This window comes from Pyrgilauda ruficollis, unplaced genomic scaffold (genome assembly GCF_017590135.1).
Source record: "Pyrgilauda ruficollis isolate IOZ18807 unplaced genomic scaffold, ASM1759013v1 scaffold3, whole genome shotgun sequence".
Lineage (NCBI taxonomy): Eukaryota > Metazoa > Chordata > Aves > Passeriformes > Passeridae > Pyrgilauda > Pyrgilauda ruficollis.
In genome coordinates this window covers 3,283,939-3,296,504 of record NW_024524377.1, presented here as the reverse complement: position 1 = coordinate 3,296,504, position 12,566 = coordinate 3,283,939, and the positions used below count along the sequence as shown (strand labels likewise).

At 40.9% G+C, this 12,566-nt stretch overlaps 1 protein-coding gene across 1 annotated transcript in view; it reads right to left on the bottom strand.

Annotated features, from left to right (window-relative positions):
* The window catches only part of LOC121356598 (von Willebrand factor D and EGF domain-containing protein-like), a 169,510-nt gene that overhangs the window by 75,468 nt on the left and 81,476 nt on the right, over positions 1 to 12,566 (bottom strand). The window contains exons 12-13 of the mRNA XM_041473234.1: positions 1,486 to 1,622; positions 292 to 447 (exon numbers count right to left, since the gene is read on the bottom strand). Of these exons, the coding sequence (XP_041329168.1) occupies positions 292 to 447; positions 1,486 to 1,622 (293 nt within the window). The remainder of the gene's footprint in view (positions 1 to 291; positions 448 to 1,485; positions 1,623 to 12,566) is intronic.

Genomic DNA, 12,566 nt, shown 5'->3' with positions numbered 1-12,566 from the left:
GGAATACTAATGATTAACAATTGATTAGCATAACTGCATCAATCTTGGGTGATTACCTCTAGAAGTGGTTGTAATTTGCCCTTTTGGATTGGCTACACAGACACCTGGGTTGAAGCTCATTGTTTTGGTTGGTGGGGTGTTTTGTCTTTTCTCTATGTGACATTAGTGCGAGTATTTCTACAGGCCTTTTCATTTCTGAAAGGAAGAAAACTGTGCTTTGCATTTTAATTTACCATGACAACTGGTTTTCTCTTTCTAAAACGTTTCTTAGAAACATAATAAAATTCCTACTTTCACTTGCCATCTTGCAAAGGGCTCGTCACCGGCCACGAAGTGCACGGCCTCTGTGATGTTCAGGAGTGGGATCTGGCAGTCCACAGCCTCAGAGCTCAGGAAATCTGCTTTTGTGCTTTCTTCTTCTCTTGATATCCATTCGCCATTGAGATGCTACAGTAAAGCAGAGGGAGAGTGCAGAAAATGAAGGCTCATAAAGAGATTCCAGTTGTCAGTGTATGTTTATATTTCTAATCAATAATATAAGGCATTCCTAGGTGGTTTATTTAAAATGAAACATGCTGTTACTATAGCTACAGTAAAAGGGGAAGCCGTGCCTAGCTAGGCATGCAGGTGGTCTATTGATTTAGGAAGTGCTGTGATCTGCACTTGGGATGAGATGGGGTGATGTAATCGAGTAACTTTGTGTTTCCTGCTGGAGCTCAGCAGCCGGCTTGTGGCTCTTTGGAGGTGATGTCAGCTACTCCCCCAGATCAGCTGCACAAAACATTCCAACTTGGTAAGAGCCCATGGAGCCCTAAGGGGGCTCAGCAAATCTCAGCTGTGCCTCGTGAGTGTGCCAGCTCCGACTGGGAGTCAGGCTGAGTGTCTGTTCTGAGGTGGATTTATGAGTTTAATCAAACATTTCATATCTGAGGATGCTGATCTACCAAATAACTCAGTTGCAGCATTGACTGTGTATAGTTGTTTATGATAAAATTACAGTGCTTGCATAAGAGATGGGTTTGATGCTCATCAAAACCTCTGATTTGGTGTTGAAGTATGACTAAGAAAATTCAAATAAAAGCCTCTGTAACTGTGGTGAGGAAACCCTATATTCAACCACAAAACATTTAAATGTGTTTAGGAAAACAACCAAGTGTAGTGATTCCAGATGTACAAAATGAGAAATAATATTGTGATTTCAGGCTTCAATGGACTACAGAGCAGCTGAACCAAACAGGAATCAAACAAAACTCCACAGAGATAATGAGAAAGAACTCATAGCTGTACATTTCCAGGGAACCAGTCCTGGAAAGGTCTGAGCCTCTTCAGCTCTCCTCACTTGTAGCAAACACATTGACAGTGGGCTCGGAACCTGCTGAAGCAGTGAGGGAAGACAGCACAGGCCAGAGTAAAACATTTCTATATAAACATGCCAGCATTTCACTGCATCATCCATATTTTAGGAGCCAACGGGAGGCAGCTTACGATGAGCCTGGTGACCTGGCAGTGCAGGCTGGGAGAGTCTTTGAACCCGAGGCCAAACACCCGGATCCTGCTGCACTCCGAGGCTCGGACGTCGCAGAGGCCCCCGTTCTCCAAGGCTGTGATTTCCAAAGCTTGCTCTGCAGGGTGAGATGGATACAGAGCTTTAGAGAGCAGCACTTACACTCTGCTCTGTTCTGCTTCAGCAGAGATTTTGTTGTAGCTGTTCCTGGTTGTTGTGGTTTAATACTTTTCCCTAGGGTCTTCCTTGCCTCCCAGTGGATTTCTCTTGAACAGAGAAACAGCAGTTGTCAGAAGGGGAAGCAACAAACCTCTATTAAATATTGTCCTGTGCACCCAGTGCTGCAAGATGTATTAGTGAGTGTCAGGGCTCCTGAATCAATTCCCTGAAGCTGTGGTTTCATGTTAAAAGGTCTCCAGGGCTAAAACTTCTGTTGACCTAAGTATCCAGTGGTAATACATCTGCTGAGCCAGGTAAGAGGGGTAACACATCCCTGAGCCAGGCAACAGGATGGGAGCACAACTGAGAGGGCAAGGCCTCATCCCACAGCATAGAGAAACATGGGAACAAGAGATGGCCATGACACCAGGATCCCTGGAGTGTCAAAGAGCAAGGGAGAAGCCAACCCTGTGTTTTTGGCTTTTTGTTTGTTTGTTTGTTTTTTCCTCTAAAGTTTTGACAGCAGTTAAAGGGTCCTTAAAGTAAAGCTTTCTTGTGAGGGTTAAATCATTAATGGCAGCACTCAGCTGTGCGCTGTGTCAGCACAAAGGTCATACACCAGCTAAGTTTCACTTAAATGCTACATTAAGGCCTTAAGTAGAGCTTAAGTGAAGTACAGCCTGTGCTGCTGACTTCCACCCATTACTGCTTTAAAAATGTCTTATGGCTCTCAGGTAAAGTTTCACTTGGGTTCTGTTGTACTTTGGGTATTCAGCTTTTAAAATTACTCATTGCTTTCACATTGGGGTTGTTTCTACAGAGGAAAAATGCAAGTCCATTGGATGTCAGAATTCACATCTTTAATTAAGAAAAATTATAATTTGGTAGATATTTGCACCAGCTTTTGGGTTGCAGAAGAGTCAGAATGGCTCCAATATCATACATCAATAATAGCAGTCGGTTGGATCATGGCTGAATATTTTGATTTATACTGTTTGTAGATCTAGTGATCAGGAGAAGCCACTATGATGACAAGTAACACAAAACAGAACATTTTCTTCTTGTCTCCTGAACAACACTTAATAGCAAGGGCATGACCAGGAGCCCTGGGAGGGACGTTGCTCACCAGGAGAGTGGAGTTTTATCCCTGCAGAGTCAGAATGGCTCCAATATCATACATCAATAATAGCAGTTGGTTGGGATCATGGCTGATTGGCTTCCTCTTCCCTGCCCCATCACCACTGCTCTGGCAAAGCAATATTGCCCATCAGTTTTCTCTGAGCTGTAGCTTGGCTGAAAAAGAAGCTCTCCATCACCTAATATTTTAATGGTACCTTAGTCCAGCTCTGATTTGAGGGGCAAAAGGCCCTGAGTGGAGTTGATAACCTTCCCCAGCACCTCGCTGTTCCTTTAGGGCTCTGCCATTTAGGCTGTAATTAGGAGAAATGCTGTTTAAACACTGCCATCCCACCAGATTGCAGCCGGTAACAACAGAGCCACATGACTTGTGTTTTTCCAGAAAAAAAAAAAAATGAAGGAAAGCAACATAAACATGAAAAAAAATGAAAATACTTTTTTCCCCCCTGCACTTCTGAAGTGCTTTTAGCTTTTCTTTCATTTTTTAAAGAAATTGATTTTATTGCAGCAGTATTACCAACACTGCTGGACACTTTGCAATATTTACAAGAAGAGAAATCGTTTACAGCTTATCAGCTTTCATCAGTTACTGGTGGATTCCTATAATGTACAAAACTATTAGTCAGATGTGGTGACTGGTTTTGATAAATTGCCTTCTTCTGTGGTTAGTGCATAAAAATTAAAAAATAAAAATGCTTCATTATGTTTTTCATGAGATTTTAATAGTTAGCCCCACTAGTACTGAGGTAGCTTGGATTGCATTAATGTTTTCATTATCTCTGCAGATTTTCAGGCTTCTGTGGGTGAGGCAGAATCTCAGAGCCTGGGAAGGAGTGGGGCCCAGGAATGTGCTCCTGCAGCCCTTCCTGTTCCCCCAAAGCACTCTCAGCTCTGTTGATTAAACCCCTGCACTTCCCCAAGGGTTTCCTTACATCTTTATGGCCACACTCCAGTGTCAAGGTCAGGGCAAGGTGACCCAGCCCCAGTGCCTTGCCCAGGGACTTACAGGATCAGCTCAGCATTCTGTATTTGTTTCTCTCAAACCATTCTGTACACACTTGTCAGGGTTTAACCCCAGCCAGGAACTGAATATCACACAGGCACTTCTCACTGCCCCTCCTGGCAGGATCAGGGAGACAATCAAAAGGGAGAGAGTGAGAAAATGTGTGAGTTGACTTAAGGGCAGTTTAGTGGGAAAAAAAAAGGAAGAAAATACACATAGTAATACATAGTAATGGTAATAATCATGATAAAATATTTAGAATATATACAAGTGATGCACAATGCAATTGCTCACCACTTGCCAAGAGATGCCCAGCCAGTACCTGAGCAGTGGCCGCTGCCCAGCTTTCCCCCCAGTTTATGCACTGAGAGTGATGCCATATGGAATGGGATATCCCTTTGGTCAGGGGGGGACAGCTGTCCTGTTGGTGTCCCCTCCCAGCTCTCTGGGCATCCCCAGACTCCTCGCTGGCAGGGCATGAGAACCTGGAAAGTCCTTTCCTTAACACAAACACTACTTGGCAACAACACTACAAACATCACTGTCTTGCCAGCTATAAATCTGATGGAAAATAATAGTAGTTACATAAATTAAATAAAATAAATTTATATATTTAATAAAAATTAAATAAATTACAATAATTTACAATAAAAGTATTTACATTAATTAATTAAGTAATTAAATAAAAGTAATGTCTCTTTTTTTAAAAAAAATTGATACTAGAGTTCAGCCTTTGGACCTCAGTATAGGCAGTAGATAAATATTGATAAGAGATAATATTTTTATCCTTTTAATTTTTTTTAAATGTCACACATAATGGGTGTAGGAATTTTTTGGCATTTGGTTTTAATAATGGTTTCTGTCTGTCTTCCCCTCTGCCTTCTAGCATTGCATTTTAGCCAGTTCCAACCAAAAAGGGGAGAGGAAATCTCTGTTCCATAGGCTTTGGAAAAGTCTCCTGGCAGTTGGCAGCTGGGCACTCAAACACCCAGACCCTGCTCTTGCTGGGTGCAGGGATCAAGGTGTGGTTCATGGAGGGGAGTTGGAAGACCAGAGAGGTGCTGACATCAGAAGGGAATATTGGAGAGCCTGAAAAACCCCAGCAAAAGAGCTGCAAGGAGTTCAGCTAAAGACTGGAGGGAAGAAGGACAGGAGCAACAAAAAGAGCTGGGAAACAGGTGAGAGTGAGGGCAAAAGTGCAGAGAAAGCAGAGGTTGAGGAGATCTGAGATGGATGTCTGATGACTGTAAAGGGGCAAGATAGAGAGGAGAGAAATCTGTAGGTAATCATGCAGCTCTTGGAAGGTGCTTGTAAAAAGTATGATATATTTGAACATTAATAATTTATGTTTAGGGAGTGTGAATGTCAAAATACCACAAAATCCAGGGCAGAACATCCTCCCTCTTTTCTCTGTATGGCCTATAGGCCAAAAATGTGCTTTGACTTTTACTAGTAGATTAAAAACTGAGGCTCAGGGTGGCACCTGGGGCTCAGATGTGTGACAGGGTGCAGCAGTTGTGGAGGAGGATTTTGGGATCTGTGTGCTCACATCCACTGGCTCAGCCATGGGCATCTCACTGCATTTCTAGTGCCCAGTCTGTACACACAGTGAGTAAACACAAAAAAATGCATCTGTCACCTGGCAGAACATTGCATTGGGATAGTGATGAACAGCAGGAAATGCTTGGGAAAAAAAGTTTTAAAAAATCCTGTGTTTTAATGAAACTGTCTTGAGATAAAATGGAGAGAAGGATCTGGAGTTGAAGGTGGAAATCTCAAAGGCCTCCAGACAGAATAAAGGATCTGTCCTCAGTGGTTTGCAATGCTTGTCCTCATGGCACACCTCCCCTGCCTTCCCTTCCTTCTCCTCCCATCTCCAGTAGGAATTTCCAGGAAAGAACAGTAAATTCAGAGTTTCTGATGGTGTGGTTTCATTCTGTAATCATTTACGTCAATCAAACCTGACAAAGAGCACAGGCTAAATAATAGACTGAACCCCCCCACATAAATACATGGTTGGTTTTACAGGTATTTTTGCAGTGTATTTTGTAAATAATATGCAAAATTGTAGAAGAAAATGAAGAGAGTTGACACGAAATCAAGAATGTTGCAAATCTACGCTTAGTGAAGTCTTACTGACAGATAGAAATAGTTCATGTTGGATTTACCATTTGATTAGAAAAGTATCCCAGCACAAATAAACTTTCTTCTGCACTGTTTGAAAACTACACATGAGGCTTTGGGCTGGAGCAGAAGACCTGAAATTGAAACCAGCAAGAATTTTGTTTGAATAAAGAGAAGGAAAGGAACTGCCCTGCTTTTCTTAAAGGGGATGATAAATAAGCAATCTAAGCCATGGAAAGCAAATCAAGAACCAGATCATAGGTGCTGGGTTGGGTTAAATCTGAAGTGAGAAAGTAAATGGCCCATGATGCCCAGCTGCCCCTTCCTTGGAATCAGGGAGCTGATTGAACAATTTTCCATGCCAGAGCTTGCTGGTGTGGATGTGGACCTCCAGCTACCATAGGTATGAGGGTTCTGTCAGAGCAAACTGATGATCAATTTTCTCTACAGCTTGGACAGAGCAAGTCTGAGTCTGCCTCCATCCAAATGTTTGCACAAATATTGTATTTCTTTTGTATATAATGTTGTTTGGTAATCACAGACAGAGTCATTGAATGCATTATCCTGGAACTCGTGCTGTCCATGACCCAAAGCTCATTAGATAATCCTCCCGAAGAAAAAACTATCAGCAGCCATATGCTCTTTGCCAGAATTCTGGCACATCAGTGATCTCCCTGGCTTCTAAATGAAAACTGTGTTTTTCCTGCTTCCAAACCCAGGTCTCAGAGGACCAGAGCAGCTGAAGGAGCTGGGGGTGTCTAGTCTGGAGGAAAGGAGGCTCATGGGGACCACCCCTCTACAACTCCCAGAAAGGAGCGTGTGGCAAGGTGTGAGTTGGTCTCTTCTCCCAGAGAGGAAGTGGCAGGACAAGAGGAAAGGGACTCAAATTGCAGCAGGGGAGGGTTAGATGGGATATTATGGAAACTTTCTGTGATGAAAGGGTGGTCAAACACTGGAATGGGCTTCCCAGGGAAGTGGTGGAGTCACTGTCCCTAGGGGTATTTAAAAGCTGTGTAGATGTGGCACTTGGGGACATGGTTTAGTGCTGGGCTTGGCATTGCTGGATTAACAGTTGGACTCACTGACCTGAGGGACTTTTTCCAGCCTAAACAACTCTGTTTCCATAGTACCAAACTCTAGATCTGTGATCTTTTGCTGACATGGAGTGAGTCTGGTTTTTTGCTTTGAGGGTCTCTGGTATCCAGTATGGATTGCAGAAACGAGCCCTGAGAGAGTGTGGGGAAAAAACATTTTGCAAGAGCTCCCTGTGTGTGAGAAATGGCCTGGCTCAATTTCACACTGAAAGCATCCATGTGCTGCAACAATATGGTAGATTATTTTTTGCTTTGGAAAACTCACTGTGACATTTTAGGCTTATTTAATCCTTCTATTTTTAAAAGGCTTGCTAGCAATGTACTTCAGCAATAGAAGAGGATTGTGCTGTTGAATACAGAATATTTTTTCTTTTCCAGATGGCCTGGAGAGGTGACCTCATGTAAGATTCTGGTTGTGCATTATTCATGGTGCTCACTGGCACACCAAAGCAGGTCTCAGTTTTTGTCCTTCAATGGCACTTTAGGGAAGAACCCTTGGCAGCTTCTTGAGGCTTCCTGAGAGTGAGTGCAGTGATGCCACAAAAAGGATTTGGGTCATCATGGTGTCATCTTGGTCCTTATGTCCACTCTAGTGCCCAATTAGTTGGTTTTAGTAATTTTCCCATGTTTAAAGTTACTGAATAAGATTAAATCTGGTTATTACACTCAGGGTTTTGTTCACAATTGGTTGAATGTTCTGTATCTGGTGGATTGTGAGCTCTTTGCACAACATAAAATATTATGAAAAGGCCTTAAAGGTTTGCTCTGAATTTTTGGTTTTGGTCAACTTAAATCAGACCTTTGAGTGGTTTGCAAGCTTTAATTCTAGTTTATAAACTGTTGTGAATTTGTTATTTTCCTTGTATGTGCATTGTGAGTATTTGGAGAGGAGGCTGTTTTTTCAGGGCTTTTTGTTTTCTTTTGGATTTAACAAGATTTAAGGTTGAAATTTCCTGTGGTACCTGTAAACAGCCTGATGTAAAGAAGTTATAGGTGTGCTTCTGGGGTGTCTGGCTTTGGTCAGTTTGAATGAGATCTGTAATTTTTTAAACTTTTCTAGCAATTTAATTCTGTGTTCTTTGGAATTTTTTATTTTTTTTTTAGCTACATGTTTCACTGGACTGTTTTCACTGTTTTCATTTTGCATTAAAGCAAATAAACTAATCTGCAGAAAAGACTGACCTCCTGACCTGGTTTGCAGGGAATAGTTTGGACCACTGAGCATGCAACCTTCCATGTCCCTTATCACCAAAATTTGATATCCTTTTAAAATTTGTTTTCTATTGACTTTGTAACGATAAAGCTAATAGTCCTCTCCCTGCTCAGCCAGGTCTGTGCCTCAAATGGAAAGAACTGGGACTTAAAACAGTAGATTAAAGCTGGTATTGATGTCTGCCTTTTCAGATGCTTGTTTATTGCATCTGCACCAGCAAAAACTAAAGTAAAACTGCTATGAAAAGAAGAAAGGCTTCAAAACTAGCAGGAAGTCCCCAGTCCCTGAGAATTGCCCACAAAGATGTTTGATGGGATTGAGAAAAACGTTTCTCTGAGCAGAGTATGTGGGTGTCAGTGAGGATATGTCTGTGGTAGTTAAAAGTTGTGCTTTTCTTCTCTTTTGATTCTAAACTGTTTTTCTTTTGTAAATTTTGTAGTTCTTACTAAAACTCTTGTGGTTGGAGGTGTTCATTCCTCTAAAAGAGCTTTCAAAAGGTGACAAGTCCTAGGTTCAAAAATGGATGTTTTGACAAGTAATCTCAAAGCTTGATGTTTAATCATGATACCTTTTCAAATGATGTCTGCTAACACTGGCTCTGTTTTTAGCCTGAGAAGAATGTATTTGTGTAAATTTTTACAGCCTAGGACTGAAGACATTATAGAATAATTTTCTTCATAAAGGATGCTCCAAGTTCCATCCAACCTGGCCCTGAACCCTTCCAGGGATGGGAGATCCACAGTTTTTCTGGGCATCCTGTGCCAGAGCCTCAATGATGATGAGGACCACTCCTATGCAGATGGCAGGGAGAAGGAAAGTGTTTTTTGCAAATAAACATGTAAAATATATTTTCCCCAGTTTTCTTTCAGTACTAAATCATAAATTGTTTTAACTAGGAAAGAGCTGACTGAACAATGTAATGACCTATTGCATAATATGTATCTTTATACTTATTCTTTATCTACTTTCCAATATTGGTAAGCTGAGAGAAAAAAAATTCGTAGTAAGTGGAGATAACAGGTCTCAAAAGAAAAGTTTTCATTTTCAAGCTTTACAGAACCTCTTTTATGGAGTATTGATATCTTAGTGAGACTTCTTTAATGTCAGCTTAAAGGAAATAAGAATATATCTTTAATATCTTTAAGCCCAGTGTAAAGAATACATTCCCAGTGGGAGGGGAGCTGTGTATTAAAGTGTGGTTTCTGCTGCAATGGTACACAGGGATCTGCTTGAAATGCTCCCTGCCTTACAGGATTCTCTACTGAAGAAAAATGTATTTGGTAGAAACAGATGCCCCAGCTTCTAAAGTTTAGTACAAGAACACAGCCTCACACCCATCAGCTGTCGAGTGAACCTTTAAACATGAGAGGGAATGGGGAGGCTGCAGGCAGTGGAAAGTTTCAAACCTCCCTCAGCTGGATAGACAGGAAAATTCAACATTTTGGAATGTAAAAGTCAACAAGTAGTATGAGAAAAAGGGAAAAACAAAAGAAGATTTGTGAAAAAGAGACCCGATTTTTGTCTTGATAGTGTAACTTCACCAAAGTGACAGGAACTGTGGTTTTGTTAATGCTGTGCCCAGCAAAGTCAATGGTATTGTTATAATGAAGAGTAGAATTAAGCCCAATGAATTACTATTTGAAAAGAAGAAGGGCTTTTTAAGGGATAATGCAATTTAACATTTTTTAATAGCAGCAGCACTCTGTTTGGTGAGAAAAGTTTAAAACAGTGAGCATGGTTTTTGCTGTTCTCACAAGCACATTTGACTCTTCTTATGAAATCCAATTTTGAAAAATCAATGGAATTGCTAAAGTGTACTGCATCCTCTCTGCCACAGAGCATGTTTTGCCATATTAGCAAAAAGCCTGGCTGTTTTTTCTTTGTTTACAAGCTCAAATGATTTGAAAAAAAATGATCAGTTCCTGTGAAAGGGTCATGGTTTCTGGTAATCCTGTTTCTGGGGCCTTTGTGTTGCTATTAAATGGAATTCTCCCTTGAAGGTCTGGTGGCCACAAGCTGGTCGAGCCACAGAGAACACCAGCCTTACACACAGTGAGCAATATTTTTCATTGTAGATATCCTGGGGATTCAGGAAATGAATTATATTTCCTTTGAAAAGTCTAAGATGCATTTTTTACTTTGCATAGTATTTTATTTATTTTAATTTACGCAAGGACAGCATCTATTGTGCCAACACACCCTGATGGCTCCCTCTGCATCACATCAACAAAACACATACTGAAAATATCTAAAAGTATTAATTTACTTGACTTCCTAACAGCCCTTATATAATCATTAAGATCTGGAATTTTAAAATCATTGAATTTATTCAAGTGGGAGAAAAGTATTTACTTCAGCCAGTATGCTCCCCTACAAGTGCTCCAATCTCCAAAGCAGACTGGAGTTTGATGTAGACAACTGAAATGCTCTGTCCCCTTTCACCTGGGGATCCTGAAAAAAATATTTTCTTTCAATGTCTTCCTCGAAATGCTCTGTCCCCTTTCACCTGGGGATCCTGAAAAAAATTAAATATTTTCTTTCAATGTCTTCCTCATGCTTTGTCTTTGAAAATGAGAATTATGCTTAAAAATAATCACAATTACATAAACAGTGAGATTTCTATAATATGTACCTGACCTTACATTCCTGGTGTGAACAAAACTCTGAGTTTATTCTTCCAAGGAGGAGAGGCGTTTTCCATTGGAAGATCCAGCCTGAAGAACTGAAATAGCTGACCTCATACTTTTGCTCATTATAAATATATTTTAAAAAATATTGCATCTTTAATTCATATTATTTAATTACAGCACATGAACAGGACCCAAAGCAGACTGCAGAATTCAGAAAGGTCTGTATAACCACTCTAAAAATAACAGGGTGTAATCGACGTAGCTGCTGTGGCAGATGGGTCTGGGGGACCTGTGTGGTTGTGGTTCACAGCTCTGAAAATGCACTTGGGTTCACAGCCCCTCTTGATAACACCTGTGAAATGCATTGATAGGAAAATGGGATCTCTGTAAGTGTGGTAGGTGAACATTCTCTTCTCACCTTCTCGCTATCACTTTGTGCTGGCTTTGATTTCTTTGCTGGTTAATTTTTGTTCTCCCCAGAACTTTCCACGTAGAAATTTAAACTTCAAGTGTCATTACTTCACTGAAACTAATTTGTCGTTATTATTCCTCATTACCTTTTATCTTGTAATTGCTCTTTAGAGCTTCATACAATCTGCATATTACATTGCTCTATGTGTGCTTTACTAGTCCTGATATTTTTTAATAAGCAACATGGTCAATATATACAAATGGTAAGCACCAACCTGATTTGCTATCTGCTATAATTGGATTCTGCCTTTAATTACAGGTGGTAATGACATTTTAAGCACCTTATACAGGTGTTGAGGGGGGGGTGGAGGTTATGAAATGTTAAGCAACATTAAGAAATTCTAAGCTTCTGGAGTGCTGCCAAATTTCAGAGGTGCCTTTCAACTCCAAATAGCGATTTTCATGTGAGGATAATTATAGCTCTGGCCACCTGGACTGCTCCTGTTGGAGTCAGGCAGAGCAGAGGAGTGAACTTGTCTGCAAGCCACACTTCACATCTTCTCTTTTCATTTCTGTTTTCATTTTAAATCACTTCAAATATATCATGGCCTGTATTTTGATTCCTAAAAATACTGCAGGACCATCTTTTTGGGTGTGTTTGCTGGCCAAAACCAATGGTAGAATATATTGTTCTGTATTGGCAGTGTAGCTGATGTTGGGTGACCTTGGAAAATATATTTGAATTATGTTGATAGCCTCCTTGATCTTGGGGGAGTTTTAATTCACATCTATAATTCCAGCCTGAGAAAATTAGACAGAGATTTGTTTTGGAACTGATGGGAAAATATATAGCCAGCAGAAGGAGTTGCCTTCTCCTTCATTACTCATGTAGCTTCCTCTGGAACATAACTTTGCCCTAGCAATAGCACTTAAAACTCAGCATTTCTGAGATCAACACTTATTCTCCTGTTTCTTCTGTCGTGACGTTTTGAAAAGAAAGCGAAAGAGACAGCACTTTTATGTGTCCTGCAGGAGCCTAATTCAATTCTTAATTTCTCCTCCTTTCTCTCCCTTCCTACAGAACCTCTGCTCATTAGCCACAAAGCCCAGGGGCTTGTCCTGCCTGTGATTTCCTGGGCTCTGCCAGCCAGGCCAGGATTCCTGAGCTCCAGGGATGGGGCTCCAGCTGCTCTGGTTGGAGCACACAGCTTTATTTCTGAGACTGATCTTAATTCTTCATCTCTAATAACCTGTTCTGGTGTGAAAGCCTGGCTTCAGTGACATCAGCAGG